General features: G+C 27.0%; 3 protein-coding genes across 11 annotated transcripts; 1 reads left to right on the forward strand and 2 right to left on the reverse strand.

The window, feature by feature from the left end:
- Window positions 1-32: 32 nt before the first annotated feature.
- LOC124947156 lies at window positions 33-14,032 on the reverse strand. Of its 5 annotated transcripts, XM_047488911.1 has the most exons (11): window positions 12,911-14,030; window positions 6,239-12,838; window positions 5,755-6,150; window positions 5,452-5,664; window positions 4,430-4,759; window positions 3,739-4,249; window positions 3,425-3,606; window positions 3,208-3,355; window positions 2,919-3,125; window positions 991-1,106; window positions 33-427 (listed from the first exon to the last, which is right to left on the reverse strand). In XM_047488911.1, the coding sequence occupies exons 1-11, from the start codon at window positions 13,488-13,490 to the stop codon at window positions 312-314; spliced, it is 9,399 nt and encodes a 3,132-aa protein (XP_047344867.1). In that variant the 5' UTR covers window positions 13,491-14,030; the 3' UTR covers window positions 33-311. The 5 variants fall into 5 exon arrangements, 4 of the variants coding, with proteins under 4 accessions (XP_047344867.1, XP_047344868.1, XP_047344866.1 ...); XM_047488912.1 differs by lacking the exon at window positions 991-1,106; XM_047488910.1 differs by having other exon boundaries at window positions 5,452-6,150.
- Window positions 14,033-14,047: 15 nt separating this feature from the next.
- Window positions 14,048-20,278, forward strand: LOC124947157. 4 transcript variants are annotated; one of them, XM_047488916.1, is made up of 17 exons: window positions 14,048-14,066; window positions 14,721-14,884; window positions 15,255-15,520; window positions 15,603-15,813; window positions 15,880-16,196; window positions 16,264-16,473; window positions 16,540-16,719; window positions 16,825-16,939; window positions 17,088-17,284; window positions 17,389-17,731; window positions 17,809-17,923; window positions 18,512-18,614; window positions 18,724-19,241; window positions 19,380-19,554; window positions 19,648-19,817; window positions 19,901-19,960; window positions 20,085-20,278. In XM_047488916.1, the coding sequence occupies exons 2-17, from the start codon at window positions 14,828-14,830 to the stop codon at window positions 20,162-20,164; spliced, it is 3,117 nt and encodes a 1,038-aa protein (XP_047344872.1). In that variant the 5' UTR covers window positions 14,048-14,066; window positions 14,721-14,827; the 3' UTR covers window positions 20,165-20,278. The 4 variants fall into 4 exon arrangements, with proteins under 4 accessions (XP_047344872.1, XP_047344871.1, XP_047344870.1 ...); XM_047488915.1 differs by lacking the exon at window positions 14,048-14,066 and adding an exon at window positions 14,508-14,625; XM_047488914.1 differs by lacking the exon at window positions 14,048-14,066 and having other exon boundaries at window positions 14,544-14,884.
- Window positions 18,562-25,791, reverse strand: LOC124947158 (thioredoxin domain-containing protein 11). Of its 2 annotated transcripts, XM_047488921.1 has the most exons (11): window positions 25,073-25,791; window positions 24,667-24,964; window positions 24,251-24,461; window positions 23,934-24,164; window positions 23,647-23,853; window positions 23,350-23,547; window positions 22,803-23,239; window positions 22,429-22,732; window positions 22,080-22,310; window positions 21,816-22,009; window positions 18,562-21,738 (listed from the first exon to the last, which is right to left on the reverse strand). In XM_047488921.1, exons 2-11 carry the CDS (start codon window positions 24,879-24,881, stop codon window positions 21,234-21,236), a joined length of 2,733 nt encoding a protein of 910 aa, XP_047344877.1. In that variant the 5' UTR covers window positions 24,882-24,964; window positions 25,073-25,791; the 3' UTR covers window positions 18,562-21,233. The 2 variants fall into 2 exon arrangements, with proteins under 2 accessions (XP_047344877.1, XP_047344876.1); XM_047488920.1 differs by having other exon boundaries at window positions 24,667-25,791.
- Window positions 25,792-25,798: the final 7 nt, after the last annotated feature.

Here is a 25,798-nt window from a genome sequence, read left to right on the forward strand (position 1 = left end):
TATTTTATAAAGAATATAGTTTTACTATTTGATATTATGGACGAATTTTAATGAATATACAAGTGCGATAAGTAAAAGTACATATTATTCTACAATAAAATTAGAAATTTTTACAGATAGAATATATAACTTATGTAAACATATATATATATACAGTCAGCTTTTGCTTTAAGCATCAAAAATTGAATAGAGAATAAAAATGATAATTTCTTAATATTATATATTGCCGAACAAGTATCTTCTGATGTTTTAAAATATAAGGCTTGTCATTCACATGAACAAAATACAGTTTACATAAAGATATAATTTTTTCATGTCTTGAATACTTTTGATACCAAGGGTTTCATTAATGGTTGTCGATTTGGAGCACAGAAATCACATAAATAATTCTTTTTATCAAATACCAGTCCTTTAGTCTCCACGCAACCTAAACACATATATATATAATGAGTTAATAAGTTAACATTTTAAAAAGTTCATTAAACACTTCATTATATAACATTAAACATAAAATATCGAAGTATATATCATATTACTAAATTTTTATATCATATATATCATAAACAATGAACTTTATTTAAAAATTTATATTCCCTTTTTTCAATATCTGCAAAATTGGTTTAGATATATTAATTATAGAATGAAATATTAAAAAATATATATTCTCAATATACTTTTAATTAATCTTATAATTATCTGCTATTCCATATGAATTAAAAAGAAATGAATGAGTTTAGTTAGAAATGTATTAGTATTGTGAAATAGATTTCCCTCATGCATAATATAACTTAAAACTTAAAAAGGAAATTGTAAATATTTTATATAATACAAAACATATACATATACTTTACATGTAATGATTAATATGTACTTGCATAGACATACTTATATAGATATTAATGAGTTCAAGATATAACATGCATATGATTAATTAATTTAATGCAATGTATTAATTACATTATAGAATTGTATGACAATTGATATCAATACCTAAATGCAGATATTTATCACATGCGCTGCAATGCACTAGATTCGCCTCCAGGTCGAGTCTTGAGGCAGTATGACAGCGACTGCAGTGTGGGCAATAGCGACCCTTTCGCCATAGCCTTGTTAATTTATAAAGATCATGGTGTTAGTAAAATTGATTAAGTTGTAATGTTATGATGTCTACTATGATAAACTACACAACTAAATATTTTTATCACAAATTACACTTTTATCCAAATATTAACTAAACTAACGCACACTCCTTTTATCAAAACGAAAGTAACTTTACAGATTGATAAAATAAATAAAAAACGATTTATAAAAAGTTATAGTTATCATATTTTTTATATATTTATAATTAAATTAAAAGATACTTATTTGATATGTGCATGCAGTTTTAGTTAGTAACTTATGGATGATGTAAAATAAATAATATTAGAAAATATTACAATGTGATGATATCATGTACAAAGATGAAAATGAAAATGTGAATATGTAGATTACAAATCGACATTAATAATTAATCCTTATCGGACGTTAGCTTTTTATACTAGATCCTCACTAGGTTTCGATAAATATGTGAAAAATTTTCAGTATTATAAGAATAACATTTTTGTTAGAAATATAGTCCAGAAAGTTTTTAACTTTCGAAAATCTTGTTATTGGATAACTATTATTGTTCAGATTTTGATGGAGCACCCAAAAAATTTGAAAAAAAAAACGCTCCCTCTTAAAAATCTTAGCAAAAATGGCATATTACACGTGAAGTCTTTGGAAAAATAATCTTTTATGTCACTTAAATAGATTGTACCCATATTCAAAATCACACCAAAAACAGCAAACATTTCCTCATACAAAATGTTTTTCCAATTTTCTCAAACTGATGTAGCGAATAATTCTTTCTTTGCAATTTGTTCGCATATAAGTTTGTTTACGTTATAATTTCCATTATGAATTCGTTAGTAATAAATTTTTCGAAATAATCTATAGGCTGCTGAACATTTCCAAAAATTTGGCGATTAATATTTGTAAAAGGAATCCTACTAGGAAGACTATCATCACTCTCGATTTCAATTCAATCATCGTCTGAGTTATCAACATTTTCTATTTTTACATCATTTTCTTCTTCATTTGAATATTTTATAGTCATGAATTTTTTTTTCTTAGTATATAATAAGATGTAATTGCTATTCTCATTACTAGAATCAAAATCACTTTGAGAATTATTTTCAAAACATTCACTGCCACTATCACTATCGAAATCTATAAAAATTTTTTTATTCATTTTTGGACTCAATATATTAAAAATTGAGTACAAAAGGCAGTGATATGATAATGATGTCAATTGCTCCGTTGTTGTAAATGACAAGGCAATCGTCCCCGTATTACAGAGAACGAGTTTCGACAGATTCTTGTCACTTCCCACGTGACATACAACCGCAGCGACAAAGTGTTGTCACGTGAGAGGTGACTTACGACCGATAAGGGTTAATATATACATACATTTAACAAATGATTAAATTAATAAAAATTTAGTAATTGTAATGATTCACTAATATTCCATTCATATAGTTCAACTGTTCATAAAAATATATTAAACAATTAAACGAAAAAATCCAAAAATCTTAATTTTACCATAAAATATAATATTAAATAATCAAATATGTTTCATATTCATGAAAACATTTTCATATTTAATGCCTATGAATAAAACATCCTTTTTTAAATATGTAATATTATGGATATGAAGAATTAGTTACAATAATTTGTACAAAAATGTACTTAGTATAGTAAAAAAACTCATCAAAAACATTAAGCAAACTCTTGAAAAAATTTTGAATAATTTTTAATTTGCACAAAGAGATATTATTTATGTTATTTACTTTTCATATCTATGATATATTTATGTATTGTAATATAATTATACTAACTTTGAGCATGGAACACACAATGTGGAAACATAAACACGAGTATTTTTATCACCCTTCTTATATTCATGTTGCCATTGTGCTACACTGTTTCTATCAGAATTAGCACCTCCAGGTTCTTTTGAACCACAATTTGCGCACACAGCACATTCTTGACAGTGCCATCTTCCAACAGGTACTCGTCGAAGACCAACACAATATATGTGATATCTATAAAAAATAATAACAATGTATTTAAAAATTTTTATTTATTTAAGTGAAACAAATACACACACAGAGAGAGTAAACCTACCCACGATCACACATATCACAAAATAACATTTTATCTTCATCTGCTGGATCATGACATTGTGCACATGTTTTACAGTCAGTACACTGCCAGGCATAAGATTGAATATGTGGAACCATATCTAGTGTTAATTCTATACATGATGGATGAACTATAAGAATATATAACCAGTTATAAAACATATTTTTATAATGTAACCAAAATGATAATCATAATTTACCATTTCCATTACAAGTTCCACATTGTATTAATATTTCATTCTTGCCGTGTTTATTTAACATTTTTAAGCACATTTTGCACTTTAATTTAGTTTCTTCTTTTTGGTTACTTATTTCCATATCTACATCATCCATTGTTGATTGAGATCCTTCTGTATCTTGTGTTCCTTCACTGGAGGTGGAACTAAAAATTTAATAATTATAATACTGAAATATCAAAATTAGGATTGTTATAGTGTAAATCTTGATATTAACTAAATAGATTACATGTAATTTTAATAACATTTAAACGAAATATTTAATTTATAACAGATACCTTGAATCATCAGTTGAAGTATCACTATCACTATCACTTTGTGAACCTTCAGATTGACTATCAAACTTACGTTCATTTGGCCGCATAGGACCATACAAAACTGTGTTAAGAGGATAATATCTCAATTCAGCAGGTGTATATTCGCGATAATAGTCAGTATATTGACCTGGTATCAAAGCTACAGGGTAATGACTTATCTTTCGATCTGTTTCAAACTTGTGGTGTTTCTTTGGCACATGAATAGTGAAAGTCTGCAAATCTAAACTACATTTTCTGTTTTCTTTACGTGATTTATTTAAATTAATATTCCACGATAAAGCAGACTGTATTGCCATTTCTGCTAAATCTATTCTGTTCCTTTCAGCATTTGCTGCTGCTGTTAATTCTTTCTGCTTTTTGGAATGTTCTTTAACTTGTTTTTCTCGCATATGTTTTCGATACTCCTCATATTGATCAGGAAAATCACTACACATTACATCTAATACTTCAGAACTGCAAACTGCTGTTAAACCTACACAATAAAATTTTATATATATAAATTCAGTATATATTATTATTATTATTATTATTATTATTATTATTATTATTTTTGTTATTATGAAATATTATAAATGACCAAGAAATAATAATCCACATAGTGAGATGTAGATATATATAACAATAATAAGTAAAAACAAATTTATTCACTCACCCATATCGCACATTGCTTCACTAACTAATCCATTTTCTCTTAAATAATTTCTTTCTTCCATATCAACCATTCTGCGCTTTAAATCTGGATATTTTCTTTTAAACGACTTCACTCCTAAATATTGTGATATTTGTTCTTGTATCATAAATGTTTCTCCTTTACGATCTAGAGGCCACTCATATTCTGCTATTTTGTCAACAGTAAAGGGACCTTCATCAGGGTCAAAATTAATTTCCATTCTTCGATTCTTTACTTTTACTTTCTCCGATTCAGTAGTTGCAGTACTAAGTACACTTCCCTGAGATTCTTCATTGATTATTGTTTCAGATGCTAAAATATTATTTCTTGTTAAATGAAAACAATATTATACAAATTTCATAAACTTTACTATAATTTTATATAAATTTTCCAATTTACTAATGATTAAAACACTTCAATTAATATTTAAAAAGTATATTATATATAGATATCAAAAAGTTAAAAAAATTATAACAATACTTTAACGAAGTCTAGATATTACTAATAAAATCATTCAATGTAATTACATTTAGTCTAACAAATTATAAAATGTATTATATATATAATCTTACTATTATAATATTTTAGTAATAATAACATAAATATTTATGTAATATATACTTTGTGTAAATGCACTGTTGTCACTATTTCACATTCAGATACTTGAGAGATCTTAGGACACAAGAAAAGACCTATTTTTAGATACCTTGGTTGGAGGTTTACCAATACATTTATGCTATGATTTAGCATGACAGTTTAATGTGTGATTTATTCTAATACTTTTATTATATATATTTGATTAAAATGAAATAATTATTTTACAAAATTAAATAAAAATAATATCAGTGATTTTAAGTAGAATATTATATTAGCAATTTTAACATTTTTTAAATTAATAAATTGATTAGTTTATTATGTTAATTATAATTATTCTTTATTTTATTAGTTTATTATGTTAATCATGCATTCTTCAATAACTTAAATTAATTAAAATGTATTAATACCTTGTGTTGATATATTTCTAGCTGGTGTTTGAGATCTTGAATTAGATTCTGCACTCATTCTTGTTTCTTCATCAATAACTTGTAAAGAAGGCACTGGTTCATTTTTGGATGTAGCTTCTGTTTGTCTTTTTGATGTTGGTGTTAACCAATTAGGATGTCCTGGAGGTATAAGCATTTCCTTACTTTCATGTCCAGTAGATTTTGCATTTTCCACTGTTTTTTCAACAATTTTATCAGTAAGAGTCTTTTCTATAGTTTTTTGTTCTTTTTCAGATGTTATATTTACCAATTCTCTTTCATTACCTTTACAGTCTAATAATGTTGATCCCATTGTTGATTTTGCTAACAATTTTTCTTCTTCGATACCAGATCCCATAACAGATTCTATTTGAGTATTAACATTAGAATCTAAAATTGTTGTTTTAGGAATATCCATTTGTTTTACACCATCTTTTCGAACTGTTAATAAAGATTGTTTTTCAATTTTACATATAGTGTTTATATTTTTTATATCTATAGGGGGTTGTTTAAGAGCTTTATATAATTCAGATGATTTCCTCAAGGACTGTTCTTGTTTTGGAGATTCATCTAAAGTAATTATAGCCATTGTAGAAGCTTCTATTGCATTCAAATCTTGTTCAATTCTGGGCTTCTTACTAAGTGGAAGATCTGAATTGTCTAACTTTCTCTTTCCACGACCTAGATAAAAGTTGTTCACATAATGTATTATCATCCTTCTACAGAAATGTACAACGCTAACATATATTAATGATGTACATGTACTTACCTCTACCACGTCCTCTTTTAGGTGGTGCATAACTTTTTTGATTTCTACATGTTCTCCTAGGTCTTTCATTTTCTCTATGTTCTAGTTGGACAACTTGTGATACCTCATCCAAAGCCAATGGATCTCGAGGTATCAATATTTGCGTTGAAGTATGTGTCAGTGGTGGAAGTGGATTTCTACGTGGCCTGCCTCGTTTTTTGGGCATTTTAACTTCAGGCATTCGGATTGCTGGTACTTCTTCTATTATCATGACATCTTGACTAGAGTTTGAATTTTCATTAACAATTATTAATTCAGGTCTATGTTCAATTATTTCACAATCTGAACCAATTGGAGAACTAGTAACATTTTTACTTAACATATCCTTTAGTTTATCACTCATAGAAACATCCACTTGTTTGGATGGTCTTACTTGTGTAATACTAATTTCTTGGCTTATAACATTCATTTGTTGACGACTAATTAAACTTGTTTTTGGATCAAATAATAGTTGTTTTTGATCTCTCGATATAACTGGTTGTATGGTAACTTCTGGTAGAATTTGTGACAAATGCGTTTCTAATTTTGATTTTTTCATCTCGATTGGTGATATTGTTATTTCTTTTCGCTTAGAAGATAATTCACTAGCATTTTCCATTTTTTTCCCTTGTATTTGTACTGGTTCAATAGTTAATTCAGAACGAGTATTTTGCATAATTGTTGAATGTCCAGTCTTAAGGATCTTCAATGGTGAGTCTTTGTGTAATACAGACTCTTTATATCTATGAGGAAAATTATTCGTTGTTTCTACAGTATCTTTAAATTTATGAATAGAATCTCCATGTACTTCACAAGGTACAATTGTTGGATGTCCAGTTTTTGATAACTTTATTTTCATTTCTAATGGAGATTCAGTTTCTTTTCTTTTTTGTTGTTTCTCTTTTTTCTCAGAATCTGTTATTAAAGGAGCATCACTAGTTTTTGATGTTTTTATTTTTGCACATACAGAAGTATCACAATTTTTTTGATACTCTATATCCGATTTGTTGATATTTTTATTTATATTATTATCTATTACTTCATTTTGTATTATAGAAGCATCTCCTGTTTTTGAAAGTTTAATCTTCATTCCAATTGGAGATTCTGTTCGCTTAGGTAAGTCTTTTAATGTTTCTTTGCACTTATGCTCATCTACTTGTTCTTGTTTATCAGGAGGAACTATTGATGCATCACCAGATTTTGAAAACTTTATTTTCATACCAATAGATTCTATCCTTTGAGATGAATCATGATTACTTTCATGTCGATCTATCAATTCTGGTAAACCTACAGATGTTTCTCCATATTTCATCATTTTAATTTTCATTCCACATGAAACCTCTGTGCATTTTGTTGAATCTTGAGACACGTCTATTTTTTCTTTTTGTTTAATTTCCTTCATGTCATCTGATACTTCGGAATGTATAATAGATGCATCTCCACTTTTTGATAATTTTATTTTCATTCCAAAGGGAGATTCTGTTCGTTTTGGTGTATCAGAAATATCTACTTTTTCTTTTATTTCTTCAGAATTATCTATGGAAATTATAGATGCCCCACTTTTTGTTTTTGATAATTTAATTTTCATTCCAATTGGAGAATCTGTGCGTTTAGGAATTTCTGGAGATGCTTCCAGTTTTTCTTTTGATTTGGCTACTATATCTTTTCCTTCATCTGTTGCATCAGGAGATACAATAGATACATCTCCACTCTTTGATAATTTCAGTTTCATACCGATTGGAGATTCAGTTCTTTTTGGTAGATCAGAAATAGTTTCTACTTTTTCTTTTAATTTTCCATCTTTATGATCTTCACACATTTCTTGTTTTTCTGGTTGTACAATGGATGCATCTCCAGTTTTCAAAAGTTTAATTTTCATTCCTATAGGAGAATCTATTCTTTTTGGGCTTCCCTGCATAACATCTAGTTTTTCTTTATATTTTGTTGTGATATCTTTTGAATCTTGTTGTACAATGGAAGCATCACCAGTTTTTGATAATTTGATTTTCATTCCTAATGGAGATTCTGTTCTTTTAGTTTCTTCAAATTTATGCTTTATTTCCTTTAAATCATCCATAGATTCGTATTTTTCCGTTGGTAAAATTGAAGCATCTCCTGTCTTTGATAACTTAATTTTCATGCCAATAGGAGATAATGATGCTGCACTCTCTGTATGCCATTGATTTACATCTTCAATGTTTTCATTTGATATTATAGAAGGATGTCCACCTTTTGAAAGCTTTAATTTAATTTTTCCTAATTTTTGACCCGGACTATCTTCTGGATTTGGTGAATTAGTTGCTGATCGAATTTTTGGACTTTTAGGCGATCTTGGTTCAGCACATTCTGCAATTGCAGATTTAACAATCTTTAGTATTATTCTTGGAGATCCAACATTTTCAAAATCATGTTTTTCTATTTCCTTTTTAGGTGTATCTACAATTTTGGATTCTCTGTTTTCGATAGATTTCGGTGATTCTAACATTTTTTGATATACAGACATTTTTGCATCTTTTGGTATTAGAAGACTATCTTTTGTACTTGTTAATGTTTCACACATTTTTGTTATGTCTGATGTAGGAATTTCTATTTTTGGTGGTTCTTTCAAACGTTCTTCCAAAATTGAAACTTTGGGAATAGATTCAGCTATTATTGCCATTCTATCTGATATCTTAGAATTTACAGAACTTGTACTAGGTACATTTGAATTATATAATATTTGTTCACTAGACATTTTCTCTGTAGTTGTGTTAAAATAAGTAGCGATTGTTGAAGGAACATTTTCTATTTTTTCTTTATTTTCTTTCAATTTATTTTCTTCAATACAAGATATAGAAGTATTTACTTTAATTTGTTCAGCAAGTTTCCGTTCATTTTCCAATTTTGCTGCTTCTGATATAATCTCAGCTTCAGATATAGAAATAGAATCAGAAGTAATTCTTTGTAATTCAACTACCAATTCAGAAGTATCATTGCAAATATCTTCATCCTGTACAAAAAGATTTGAATTTGCTTGTTTTGATATATCATTAACAACACTTTCTACCATTTTTGGAGAAAGAACCAAAGAAGACTCTACTGCTTGCTCTTCTGACTCTTGTAAAAATTTTACAGCAGATTCTAATTCTGAAATATCAGGAGTGGCCTGATTGCTGTCTATATCAAGAGAAGTTTCATTCAGATGTTCATCTTGATTTGTATTTTCTAAAAGAATATTTTGCGGAATTTCTAATTTAGAAGTTCCTTTTTCTAAATTTTCTACAGATTCAAGTGGATTCCCGATATAATCAACATTTAGATCATTACTTTGTAAAGAATTATTAACATCCAGTTGTTTTTGTAAATTTACATCATCTGAATTTTTACTTATAGACATAGTTATTATATCATCATTGATTTTTAATAATTCTTTTGGTTTACATGTTATATTCATTTCAATTTTATCTTGATCACAAGTTTCAATATTTACTTTACCAGTAGTTTCTTCCAATGATACATCATTTCTATCTGTTAAGCAATTATTAATAACATGTTCTATATAATCTGGATTTTCTGGTATAGATGATGTATCTTCAGACTGCTGAAGAAAAAGTGTCATATCTACATTTTTATCTATTGCTTCTACTTGTTCTTGTACTTCTTCTTCTATTTTTGCATCTTTTATTGTTACTTCATCACTTTCAGGTATTAAGTCAAGATCTAATAATTCTTCTAGTGAGTCTAAATTTGGTGCTTCTATTGGATCTTCTATTTCTTTATGGAGCATATCAGGTGATACTTGAGGTAATTTTTGAACTAATTCTTTATCTTCATTTTCCACTGTTATCAATTCCACAGATTGTTGAAGACCATCCTCATTTTCATTTCTCGTATTATTTTCTGGACTTAAAAGATGTTTAAGATCAGTTACATTTGTCACATTATCTAAAATACTTTCCATGATGTCTTGAGTATTTTGACATTGTTCTTCTGAAAACATATCTGTCATTTTAGGTGTATCTTCAAGAATATTTATCAGATTATTTTCTGAAATAGAATTTTTTATACTATCTTCTATATCTGCTTTTTCCATTAATAAACCAGAGTCTTCTGATAAGATAGGAATAGTATTATTAGTTGTGCATACAAACATTTCTACATTTTCATTCTTCTTTTCTTTTTGCAATATATTTTGAAAATTATTTGTATTCTTAAAAGAAGCAGATACATTCATTTCTAGTGTGCCATTTGGTTCTTGATTGATTTCTTTTACATCCTCTTTTGTAATATTTTCTTCAATACTAGATGTTGTAATAGATACATCTATTTTTTCAACATTTGTAATTAGATCAATTTTCTTTTCCAACATTTTTTTGGTTTGATCTATTTGAGCTTCATTAGTAACTTCATTCAAATTTTCCTTTTTATTAACTATATCTTCATTATTTTTCATAATTTCATTATGTGTTGTGTCATCTATGTCTGGAATATTTTCTAAGTCACATTTTTCTTCAGTTGTTTCACATATTATTTTATCCTCTATTATTTTATTTTCCTCCAAAGAAAAAGATAATGCCTTATTATCATCCAATAATTTTGAAGAAACTATATCTTCTCTTTTATTTGTCTCATATATTATTTTATCTTCTATTATTTTATTTTCTTCTAGAGAAAAGGATGTCTTAGTATCATCTAATAATTTCGGAGAAACTACATCTTTGTTTATATCTTCTACAAATGTACACGTTTCCTGAATATATTGTTTTTCTTCCTTTATCTCATGAGTTTTAGTTTCTATTTTAAGTAATTGTTCAGAATTACTGTTTTTATTGTCATTTTCTATTAATGATACTTCATCAATTTGTTTCATAGGTGGTTGAAATAAGCATTGCTTCGTACTCATATTATTTTTATCATTTATTTTATTCGTGTCTTGTAATGTTTTAATTGTGCTTTTGTTAAAATCAGAAATTACATCAGTTTTATTATCAGGTTCCTTAATTTCCATTTGCACTGATTCTGTAGATTTGTTGGAAATGGTAATATCTTTGAAATAATCTTTTTTTTCTATTTGTGAAATACAAGTTTCCAATACTTCCGAATTATTAGGAAGTATAGGATCATGCTTTGGTTTAAATCCAGAAACGTCCAATTTTACCATGACAGATTCTGTAGTATCTGGAAATATTGAAGATTTATTGTTATCTAGAAAATAACAACTTTTGACCAATGAATTTTCTGTAATATTATCAGAAGAACTGAAACTAACTTCAGCTGTATTTTCTATATAATTGGAATTAACATTATTATTAGAAATATTTTTTTCTGAATTAACAGTTGTTGTTAATATATTTGTTGCATTTAACTCTGTACATGCTGAATCAAGAGTATCATTATTAATAGATATTATTTTTTCAGTCATATTAAAAGTCGTACATAATTCTGTTAAATGTTCTTCATTGTTTGATTCTTCTATTGGTTCTAATTTATTTGTTTGTGATTGTGTTATAACGTCAGGTTGAAAATCTTCTATTTTATTCATACTATTATTATCTGAAGTAGTTATATTTATTACTTCTGTACAATTCAGATTTCCAGTTTCAGATGTATTCCAAATTTCATCCTGTTCTTTAAAATGATCAACTGTTTCAATAGGGTTGATTTTTTTAGTTTCATATTCTTCTAACTTCTTGTTTCCTGTGTTAGATTCAATTTCTAATGCTTGTATATCTATAAATTTATTATTAGATTTTGAATATGTTTTTTCTAACTGATTATTTATTTCACTTTTTTCTTCCATTTCAGTTTTTTCATTTGAAACTATATCTGTTACACATATTTTTTCTGATTTCTCTTTATATTCAGATAAACATTGCACTTCCTCACATGTATGTTTATTTTCTTTGTTATCAAAGACAGGTTGTATTTGCTGTAGTGTATCTTTTATTACATTCGATTCAAAATCTGGATTTTTTATATTATGTAACTCTTCTGTATCAAATTTTTTGACTGTAAGACTTGTATCTTGTTTGTCTTCTTTATTTTTTTCTTCTAGATTATATATAGAGATAACTTCCACATTTCTATTGTTGTTAATACTTAATGTTTTTTCTACAATACTGAAGTCTTCTGACAGATTTTTATTTTCTAAGGAATCTTTTAATTTCTCTTTAGATATTATATTTTCACATGCAATATTTATGTTATCTATAATCTGTTTCTCATTACTTAGAGTATTTGAATTATTTTCTTCTTTTACATGAAATGTCAGAGAAATATCAGTAAAAGTTAATGGTAATTCATCCTTCCTTAAATCAGTTTCAATTGAATTTGTTTCTTGTGAATCCTCTGATATATATGCTTCACCAATAAGTTGTAAACTTTCGCTAATACCTTCAACGCTAACTAATGTATCTACATCATGTTTTATATTATAATTCTTAGCATGGTCATTATTTATGCTTACTTTTGAAACTGCAATAGATTTTTCTATTACAGTAGTTTGAGAGAAAACCTCATTTATAGTAGATTCCAATGAAGCATCTGCATTGTGCTTGATATAAGATTCGTCATGGCATCTTGTTCCATGTTCCAAATGAACTTCTATAAAAGAATATCTTCATTATAAATATAGTTATTATAATAAAAATAATCTGATTATTTAAGAAAATTTACCTTTAGAGGATATTGTACATACGTTGCTCAAAGATGCAAGATCAGAGTCAGTATCTAAATTAGTATTAGTATTTATACAACTATCTGAATCAAGATTTTCAGATATATTTTTATGTTTACTAGTTTGTAACTGTAATATAGTATTACCACTATCAAAAATATTTATATCAGAGACATTTATAGGGTCTTCTATCACTTGCCGTTCCTTTTCCATAATATTTCTTTCATCGCCAAACTCTTTGTTTTCACCACAAATAATACTCTGATTATCTATGTCTTTACTCTGAGTATTAGACTTTATATTTGTTTGGTTATTCTCTACTTTTGAATCAGTGATTATTTGTGAAAGAGCAGCAATTTCACTTTCTAATGTAGAGTCACTGACAGGGTCTGATTGAACACCAATAATGTCATTTATATCCATAATGCTTAATGCCTCTGTATCATAGGTTTCTGAATCACTGTCGATGCAGTATGGTGCATAACGGTCTGGAGAATCTTCTTTTTTAGATTGTTCTTTTTTTTGTTCCTTATTCTTATCTTTTGAGCCAAATAGGCCCATCTTAGAACTTTCAGACATTGTTTGGGGGCCTAACACAGAGCACAGTATGCCTGCTGTGAAACATCAATGCGTTTATTGTATTTTTTCATACATATATTATATATATATATTCACTTAACGCATACGTATACATATACATATCCACATACACACATACATTAAATATACAATGTCAACGAGACATGTATTATTTTTATAATGTATGGATCTATGTTGGCAACGTCTTTGTCATTTTTTTGAACGTATATCATCCATTTAATTATTATCACTGATACAAGTAAGCATAACCAATCTTTTTTGTCGTATAACTATTGATTTTCAACTGGATAAACTACGAACTTCTAATTGGACAAATATATGAAATACTACGCCATAGAATATTTCGAAAGAATACTTATATATTTAAATTTGTAAGTTTATGGAATTAGTACAAATTCCTTTGGTTAAGAAACCAAAGGAATCTTGTATATATTATATTTAATCAACACTCAATCAACCGACGCTTTGATACATAATCCAACAAACCAGCCAAATCAGGGCCGCCAAGTTCACTGTTGAAGACAAAGCGATAAAGCGCCTCTACAAAACAGTAAGGTACTAAACAAGTTGGGGTAATATATATATTAGTCTTATATATATGAGATATATATATTCATAATATATACCAAACATATATGTGTATATATATATATACAATACACACACATGACATAAGTGTGTGTAAATAAAATATATCATTCCCACAGCAATTTTTGATCTCATATCTTTCAGAAATTTTACAGCAAGAATAATTTGTATGTGAATTAATATATATTCAAACTACACTTGTTAAAAATTGATCAAAATTTGAATTAGAATTCTCTCAGGACTTTTAAAAATTTGAAGAAACTCATCTGCATATCATGTTCTACTAAATATATTGTATATTAATATTCAATTTTTACACATATGCAAGTAATATAGCGAGATATTATGTATGAGTTGCTCCTACAAATTTTCGCGCTAAATCTGAAAATGCGCAAAAGTTTCTGCGCAAAGGACTACCATATATACTCATACACACAACATGCATCCTCTCCACTTTCATAAAACGGTTGTGTGATACTTGTATCATCGGATCAGGAGTACTTTCGCTGCTTATATTGCCACGAATGTACTTTTTGTTTATTAATCATTCCACTACATTATAGCTAAATTATATATTTTTATAGCTTATATTTTACATTCATTGTAATTTAATGTGTACAGATGGTGAAATGTTTAATTCAACTATGGCAGTTGTACACACACGCCGAAATCGATAACGATCAATTATAATTTTTCTGATTATTATAATTTGTCATAAAAAGTCAAAAATGGCAAATAGAAAATCTTCAGTTAATTCGAAAAACACAGATGATCACAGTGTTGAGGTAAAATACTTATAAATTTTCAATCTTCTTTCAAGTTAATTGTATACTTCAAATTTTCCAATTGTCAAAATCATATGGTTTTTATAAATGTAAATACTTTAATATATAATAATTTTATTTATGCAAATATTTTTGATTTTGTAGATTTTATAAATCTAAATCAGTATGGTATCAATATAAAAATTAGAACGGAAATATAAAAAATATAAAAAACAAGATGAATAATTATTTAAAAATAAAGTTTATTTTTTAATCTATAAGTAGAATTTAAAGAATTATAAGAATTGCTTTATATTTTATGTTAGGTTTGATTTACTTCTATTGAATATTTTTATGAATGTAAATATTAGTATACTTGTATATTCAACAGACTCTAGCAGAGGTTTTCCGATGTTTTATTTGCATGGAAAAATTACGAGATGCACATCTTTGTCCTCATTGTAGTAAATTATGCTGTTATACATGTATAAGACGTTGGCTGACGGAACAACGCTCACAATGTCCTCATTGTCGAGCCTCTCTTCATTTACATGAGCTTGTAAATTGTCGATGGGTTGAAGAAGTCACTCAACAACTTGACACTTTACAAGCTGTTGCTATATCTAATTCACGTTATGATGATTCTAATCGGGATAGGTAACATAATATTTTTTGATAACTTGTTAAATGTTAAAATAAACTCAACTATTATTTTTCAAGTAATTTTATTAATTTTTAGATGTACAATACATCAGGAAAAATTATCTGTTTTCTGTTGGACATGTCGTCGATGTATCTGTCACCAATGTGCATTATGGGGTGGAACACATTCAGGACATACATTCAAACCTTTAGAAGAAGTTTATGAACAACATGTAAATCAAATCAAACTTGAAATAGGGCAATTGAAGAGGAGACTTGTGGAATTAATCAGCATTGTTCAAGAAGTAGTATGTATCTAATTTAAAATTATCATATATATAAGTTAATAAATAATTAACATATTTACTTATTAGGAAAAAAATGTTGAGTCAGTGAGAGCTGCAAAAGATGAAAGAGTGAGAGAAATTAGAAATGCAGTAGAACTAATGATTGTCCGTTTAGATTCTCAATTAAAAGCAAAATTATTAACTTTAATGGGTCAAAAAAATTCTTTAACTTTGGAAACAGAACAATTAGAAATACTGTTACAAGAAGTAGAGCATCAGTTGCATACATATACTCGATCAGAACTTATAGCCAAGAGTGTTGATTTGTCTCGAATGATTTATCAAGTTCGGAAAAAACCAATGACAAGTTTTGTTACTGCTCCTGTTCCTGCAGATTTTCACAGGTATATAAAATATTTAAATATAAAGAATATTATATAAAAAAAAATAATATCTTTTTTATTATTTTAGTGAAATAGTACCAGGATATGATAGTGCCACATTTGCAATGCAAAATTTTACACAATTGCAATTAAAAGCAGATCCAGTATATTCTGCACCCTTGCATGTTAATGGTCTATGTTGGAGGTTGAAAGTATATCCTGATGGCAATGGAGTTGTACGTGGAAACTATTTATCTGTATTTTTAGAACTTAGTGCTGGATTACCTGAGACATCAAAGTAGGTGATCATAATTTAATGTAATAATATATAATTAATATTTTTATTGTTATTTATTTTTTCCAGATATGAATATAGAGTTGAAATGATACATCAAGGTTCGCATGATACAAGTAAAAATATTGTTAGAGAATTTGCTTCAGATTTTGAAATTGGCGAGTGCTGGGGCTATAACAGATTCTTTAGATTAGATTTATTGGCAACAGAAGGTTATTTAAATACAGAAGTGGATACGCTTATACTACGGTATGTTTTTTTCTTCAGATGTAAAATTTTGATAATTAAAAAGAAAATATGGAATAACATTATTTCTTATACATCCGTAATGTATATCTCCAAAGCAGAAAATAGATTTCAGGTTCGACCGCCGACTTTTTACCAACGGTGTAGAGATCAACAATGGTATATCAGTCAGTTGGTAACAGTTCAAAATCAATATAAGACTCAAATCAATGAACTGAAAGAGGTAATATATAGTAAAACATCGCTATTTTTTAAAATAATTTAATAAAAATAAACTTACAAATTTTTATCATAATGCATTACATAAAAGATTCATTTTAAAATGATCATTACTGCTGTAAATAAACGTCTTAGCATACTTGTACTTATAGAGACTGGCTATGGAGATTTCACGTAATGCAGTAACAGCAACTAAAGTAACTAATGGAAATATAACTCTTACATCAACTGCAAGTATATTGCCTTTAGTTCAGCAAAAACAATCGCAAGGAGCAGGAGATTCTACTTTAAATTGTAATTCTGATTTAACCATTGATACTTATTCAACTGGAAATATTATAATGTCGCAGTAAGTTTTTAAAATAAAAACATATAGAAGATATATAAAAAATAAAGAGAGAAACATAAAAATATGTTGTAGATTTTTATGTAAAAATCTTATTTATTGATTAGGTCTGTTCAAAATACTTCTCCCAATGGCGTTATTAATGAAATAACATCAGAAGATCATTTAATACCTTTGACTGAATTAGGAAACTTAAAAAATATTCATCTTCCTGTATCATCTTCCACATTATCTTTAGTATATTCAAAAGCAAGCGTAAAACAAAATAGCTCTAGTAATATTAATATTGTTGAAACTGAATCACACATACCACATACTACTAATGATGGATCAGTAGGTAATATTCAACCGACAGAAACTAATTCGTCATTGCCATCTTATTCTTCCCCAACAATTCTAAATCAACAACCATTAAATATTTCATCAAGCAGTAGTAGTAGTGACAGTGGTGTAAGTCTACTAAGATATCTCAATATATATAATGTATATATATTTTTTTATTTTATAGTTGATTTTACTTTTTATAGGAACTAAATGAGCATGATATATACATAGCTGAATGTGAGAATACTGAACGTACACTAACATTATTAGACGATAATTCCAATGATGAAAATGATGTAGATGATGAAACCATGTCAGGTATCAAGCATAGCATATATTTCATAGTATATAAATTAATAATAGATTTTCTTTCTACAAATACATTCAAAAATTATGTACTTTGAATTTAAAATTAACTTCCTATTATCTATGTACTATGTTCAAAAACGATTTGCACTTAAAAAAATATATGATAAATTAGGTACAAGTTCAAATAGAGGTCCACTTTTAGAAGAGGATCTAAGACTTATTTGGCAAGAAAATATACTTGATAAAGATATCTCAAATAAAAAACCGACAAAAATGAATTACAAAGAGGAGAATGTGTAGGAAAGAATATACTACACTTAATGCTCCAAATAATTTTGCGATAAATTTATTAAAAGTAGTACAAACTAAATGAAAATAATTCTAATACATATATAAAAATTATTGATAGTATTAATATTGTATATGACAATAAAGGTTATTCAACTAATATTTTATATTGATATGCACAAAATAAAATTTTATATATGTATATATATTCTTCTTTCAGACTTCTATTGAATTAAAAGTATTATGTTAATAATTATGAATCAAAATTCCTTTGGGTAAATATATTTGATAAATATTTTTATGTTTAAGGTGAAAATGATGTAGAAGTAGTAGAATCATTAATACCATGGATGCAAAATAAACAAAGGATAAGGGAACAAAGTAGTAGAGATGCTATTGCAGAAACATACAGGTATAAACAATTGCTTTTATATTTAAGACCTATAAATTTCTTATTTTATTAATTCTTATTTTAATATAATATAATATTACATTTCATTTTGTATGGGAATATATTGAAGTGAATTAAAGAGCAATGAAGGATTAGAAGATGAAATAATGTTGCTTCATCTGTTCGATTTTCAAGATCGAACCCCTCCCTGGACTTCTTTATCCTTTAATAAACGTGCATCTGATACGTCAGCCTCTAGAAGCTCTTTAAACAGTATCAAATTACAAACTTCAGGTCCTTTGTATCGTAGTGCTGTATTGCCCACACATCCATCAGGATACTCACACAAACATCACGAACTCGAATCATGTAGTGAGCAAACATTCCCTGATAAGCACTCGAACTATGTAATCCACCACTCACCTCAAAAAGTTTGTAATAGTAATATTAAACTTGATCAAGTTTCAAATAGTTATCAACAGAGAATTTTTGGCATGCCAGTTTGTGGAAATTATGTAACTCGATCCGAACCTGCCACACGTTCAAACTCTTTAGATTGTGAAAAGGATCTTTCTAAAATGTCTGTTTTTAATAAATTCAATTATGAAATGGAAACAATTAGACCATCAGATTTGATAGCACCAAATGGTAAATAATAAAATATTAAAAAAAGTTATTACATAAAAAAATAACGATAAATTTATATCCAAAGGGATAGCAATATATAAAAATATTAGTAATACATATACAAATTTTATGGTATGGTTAATTAATGTCATGTTTCAGTAATCTTGGACAGTAACAAAGTTGTATCAAAACATTTACTCTCCCGTCGACAATCTTCACCAGCTTCTCCTGCAAGTGTTAGTTCACTGAATAGTGAAAGTAATAAAACGTTCAATTTTGAACGACTGATTGAGTCTATTCCATTATCTTCAATATCAAATTCTTCTAAATTAAGGTAAACATTTAAAAAAATAATACTTAATAATATTTATTTATAACAAATATTTTCTTTTCTAATAATTTATATTTTTTGTTATCATTGAAATAGGAAAAACATTTCACAAGAAGGAAAAGATAACAATTGTACAAGTATGAAAATTCCTGCACTTTCATCAGTACATGAAAATCTCTTGTTATCTGTTAATAATGCAGTAGGAACAGATACGTCAAACCCCAATAATTATAGTTGGGCTCCTGCATTATATCCTCATAAATATGGTATACGTGATATAATAACAATTATTATTATTTTCAGGATGTAAATTTTTATAAATAAAATTAATATCTTTTTTTTATTATAGTTCAAAAAAGTGTTACAGAAACAATTGTACAAGGTACATCAACTGAAAAATTGGAGAAAAGTAATCGCGATAAGTAAATGAAATTTTAAAAAATAATTGTTTGATACATTTAATTTTTTAATGATATATATATACATATATATCATAAAAGTATATATTATGATGCATTAAATAATTTTTTTAGCGCCACTATGCAGTAATCTGGGAAAGAAATTCTCTTATCTTCATATCAAGCATTTCTTATTTTGCTGGTCAAATTGTTAAATAAAATTGTGATGTGATTGTAATGAATCAGTAATTATTACATTCTTTGTACACATTTTACATATTGTTTATAATATAATCATGACTGTCCAAATATAGTTCATGACGAATTTATAATATTCTCTTATTGTTTCCTATTAATTTATTTATTTATACAAATAGAAGATATAAAAAATATTATTTATCTTTAAAAAAAATAAGTAATAAGTAAGAAGTAAAAATCATGAAGATCCAGATATCAATATTCTTAAAATTGTTCTTTTTTATAGTAGTAGATCAAACAAACTTAAAAGCATCAAGTTCGGATATATTATTAAAAGAACAGCAAGAACATTATAATGAAAGTAAATTATATGCTCCTTTCCTTGTCTCGCATTTGTTGTTTATAAATAACTTCAAATAAGAGTTAAATAATATACTAATGATATATAACAGATATATGACAGAATTCTCAAAGATAATTTTTCAACAAAAGTGTTTATATAATTTCCCAATGTAAATTTTAAACTTTTAGATAAAAATTTTCTATCATTTTTATAAAATCAAATAATATAAAAGTCCATGAAAAAGTGCTGTATAAAAAAAGACATTTTAAATATTTATCATAAACATCAGTGCAATCAATATATTTATATATATAAGTCTGCTATTAGTTGATAATTCCGATAAAAATATAGTTTAAGAAATAAGATTCTTTTCTCCTTTTTGAATAAGAAAATTTTGCGGCACAATTCCCATTTTTCCTATTCAGATTTGTTTACATTTTCAATCGAGTTGATTGAAAAGATGTTAAACATGAGTGACTTGCTTTGATATACATATGTCTCATTGATTTAGTAATTTAAATTAAAATTTAAGCAGTATTGTTTGAACATTAAACAAAATTATATAAAAAATCAAAAATGATTTCCTTTATAAATGTACATTTTTTTAAAGAATCTTCAATAAATTAAAATAAAATTTACTAATAATTATCTATTGTAAATAAAATTTGAATTCTTAAAAGCAAAACTCGGGGGAAAGTATGGCACATAAATACCAATATAGTAGAACTACTATCAAGTAGATATCACAATTCGTTTTTCAGTATTTTTCCTTTAGGAGTATTAATTTTTTGTACAATTCGCATAATTCTTGTTTTATTGGAAATAATTTTACTATCTAATTCTAATAATCTAAGAATTCTATAATATTCTCTAAATCTTTTTCGAATTATATGAACTATATGTTGATCTTCAGCAAGGTCAATAGTTGATCCCAATATTAAATGTATGTATCTAATATGTTCTAATTTTAATAAAATAATTTTTTTCTTATTTCTAGCAGTTTTTTGATCAATGAAATTTAAATGTCGCCTTAACTTTCTATAATCATGTAGAAGTTGTTCAATAATTTCTAAACACAGCCAACGTATACGAACAATACATTTGTCTGGTGGATCACTAGCACTTAACAAACAAATATTTGTTAAAGCTTCAACACGTGAATCTCCATCTAAATTTGCTAATACATAATTAAGTAAATTTGGAATGTTAATAGGTAAAGAAAATGGAAATACTGTACTGTCCTCTTTCCTGAAAATAAATATATTCATATCATAACAATCACATTAACTGTTGTATAATTTTTGTATTAAGTAAATTATCATTACCTCCTAGCTGGGAAAAACAAAATAGATGGGAAGCGATCCATACTATATTCCCATGGTAAATCGTTATTATCTCCATCTATACGTACAAATATAAGATGATCCATTGCGAACAAATAATGTGCTACCATCAAGTAAACATAAGATATTGCACTACAAAATGCGCAATAAGGAGAGTAATACATTACAACCACATCCTATTAACAAATCATTAAAAATGATGTAGTATTTCATATTATTTAATTATTGAATTTAACTTGTATTTACCTTAGTTGCATCCAAGATAGTGTCCAAAAATGTTTCACTTGTCAAATCTGGTATACACATTTTCAATGTATTTTTCTGATCACATTTAATTTTGGTTTTAAATTTTTGTACAAAGCAACGTGAGTTGTCAGATCGTAATGTGCGTTGTAAAAAACCTTGAGTATAATTATTTATAAATTCTATAACAGCATTCTTATTAAAATCTTCTTGCATAACATATTCACTTTCTTGCTGAAATATATAATAATATTACAGCTTAAATAATTTAATTAATGAAAAAGCACATGTGAAAACAAGAAAGATGAAGAAAAAACAATATGTGTAAAGAAATATTAGCAGTAAAGCTTACAGCAACATCTAAAATGATAGCAGCAGTTTTATCTTTTTTTTTCAAAACATCAATTCCCAAACCTTCTGCAAAATGGAAATAATGTAGACTATCAATTGCTATCAAAGACAATGTCCTATTTATATTGCATAAAGATTTTATTAAACTTATATTAGACTTTTCAAAAGAATCTTGAGGAAAAATTGGTTCATGATATCTATGTGCAGCAAACCATCTTTTACAGTTTTCTTTTAAAAGAGCATGTTTTATTGCAATAGGAGATTGTCGATCATTTTCATCTGACTGTGATATTTTATACTCCGAACTGAAATATAGATATAATTCATTAATATTATAGTGTACTCTTCACTTATATCCTGTAACATTTTGTATACCTTTTCAAATTCACATTTTCTTGTAAATTTATTGAAATATGTTCTTGATTACAACAAAATTCCTGTTCAGTTTGAGTATTTTCTAACAATGGTATTGTAAAAATATCTATTTTCTTACATACATAAGCATTTTTTTCGTGAATAGAAGTAAAAGATAGCTCTCTATCCACTGAATTCAGTACTTCCTTTTTGCATAAAACACATTTATTCATAAAAATTTTTGCACAACAACTACTATTAATCCACTGTTGAACAGAAACACTGATTGTAGGTTCATTTTTTTTCGTTTCACTTTCACTTACAAGATAGGTACACTTCTCATTTTTTTTAATGTAACGAGACATTGCTGTATAGCGTTTATGTTGAAGACGCGTGATAATATCTTTCACTAAAAGATTATTTGCACAATTATAGTACTGTAATCCAACTTCTCGAATCTAAAAAATAGTTATAAGATTATATATACATATATAAATATTTTCTTTTTTAAAAAAGAATATATTATTGAATAATTAATATGTTTAGTAGTATAAATTTTATAACATACCAGATTATAATTATAATTTTCATAATGTAAAGGATTACGTGGTGTAAACAAAAAAAAAACAGGTCCTTCTCGAAGATAAGGTGCAAGAGTTAGAGCTTTGATTCCAGGAGGTTGAAGCCATAATGTTGGTTGATGAATTGAGTTAGTAATCCAATTTAATATATTTTCTGGTGTCCATTCTTTATCATCTGGATAGTTCTAAATGTAAAAATTGTTTTTCGAAATTGTTTATATAAAATATAACGGCAAATATGTTAATGTGAAAATATAAAAATAAATATATGAATTTCTATTTACCAAAGTTTCATTCCACATAAATAAAGATGCAGAAGGAGATTTTATAACTCCATAATTGGATTGACTAGATAATGCATTTGTTACAGCAGCAAATGCCACTTCTCTATTAGGATCCTTTTCTAATGATCTTATAGCAGATTTATAAAATTCTTTATACCCTGGACTGGTAGCCACTCCAGTAAAATTAAAATAACCTACAATTACAGCCTGCAATGAATAAACAGAATGCAATAAAATACCAAATTTTTTTATAATTACAGAAGTTTCTACCAATCTCTTGCACTTACATCATAAGTAACAAGCAATTGTTTTACATATTCTTTATTTGTTATCCTAATAATTGGATTTATAAATGCATGAAGAAATCGAATCATATATGGTGCAGTACGTATGCCTCTGTACTGTATACCTGAATCTCTTGCCGGATAAAGTATAAGAACTGGATAACTTTGTATTTTATTGTATTGAGCTCTGCATTCTGAATTTGGATGCCAACAATTAATGGCTGTAAAAAATATCTAAAAAGAAAATTTAATAAAACAATAATAATAAAGCAAAATAAAATTTATGCTGTATGTAAGATTTGTTCATTAAGTTTTTATACCTGTGGATAATAATACTCAGCTACTTTTTCAAATTCATCACGTATTACTTGGCTTTCTGCATCCCATGGAGCATAATACATAACAAAACTAAATTCTGTATCTGTGACTCTTTCTATCATAGCACTTAAATGACCTTTGTAAAAATCTAGAACAATGGAACTTTGATTGAAAAATGGTCTTGCCGCTGGAGGTTTCGATATTTTTGGTGGTCTGTAAATAAAATAATGAACAGTATTATAAATATTATAATTTAAGTAATTTGTATATAGGCAATTTCTTTAAAGATAGTTTTTATAATTCTTGTTTTCTAAAGTACATTGCAAGTTAAACAATAAATTTAAAAACTAATATCTAAAAAAAATACCGGCAAAGGTTATAAAATAATCATAAACATTCAACACAACCTAAAACTTACGAACTGTGAAGCGCAGCTAGTGCGGTAAACATGACAGCAAGAATGAAACAAATTATTTCCGTTGCATAAGAAAACATCTTGCTTGCCAATTTTTGTTCTATCGTGGAACTTTGACTTGATTCTTTAGCCACGTTGTTACTTCCTGAATCCGAGATAGTCGAGCGCAAGTTATCAGCATTTCTCAACGAGCTTGTTTCGCGCGCTTCGCTTGACATTATCCGTGAAACCAAAAGAAAATTAAAGAATGAAATTCTGTTTATTCACATTCATAACAAACTTCTCATTTTCCTCTGTGAATCTATCACAGAAAATGACTGATTTAATTAAGAGAGATTAGGCGGGCTCTCTCTAGACTCGTTCTGGTTTGTCTATACATATATATATTAACGAAGCGGAAACAGCTTACCACTTAATAACACATTAAAATATGTTTAAATCTACAATAAATATAATTGTGCAATCAAGAATGGACAATGCCATGCTTATATCAAATTTTTATTATCAATCAGATACATATTTAAAAAAAAAAAAAAAAAAAAAAAAAGAAAAAAAAAACCAATTGTATTCTTTCATCATATGTATCTTTATTATTTTCTTTTACTTAATATCTTCACAATCAGATTTTTAACATAAACAGTAATTACTACTAATCGACCTGAAAAGATGTTAACCTAAAGATTAATCTATTATTTCTTTCAATTTTCAATGCCCTCTAGAGGAAAATTATAGTTTCATTGTAAATTCTCCAATATTCCCATAGAATTAAAAAAATAACATTGATACGTAGAAGTTTGCAATCACGCTCTCTGATAGAAAGATTCTTTACTAAATGCTGCGAAAATATTTCAATATTTACATAGTATATAATATTTTTATTTAAAAAGTGTTAAATGATATTTTGTAAAGGACAATTTTTTCTAGCTTAATTATGATAGAGACAATAAACTGAAAACATCCAAAAATGTTAATAGGTTTTGTCTACAGTTAATTATTTCATGATGTAAATAGAAGCATCCAGTGTTGCCAAATATTCAGTTAATAATATATTTAAAGAGCGCGTATAGACGTTCGTAGAAATAAAATGGGTAATAGTATTTTATTCCCTCTTTTATTTCACATTGTATTTCAAATA

This window comes from Vespa velutina, chromosome 2 (assembly GCF_912470025.1).
Source record: "Vespa velutina chromosome 2, iVesVel2.1, whole genome shotgun sequence".
NCBI lineage: Eukaryota > Metazoa > Arthropoda > Insecta > Hymenoptera > Vespidae > Vespa > Vespa velutina.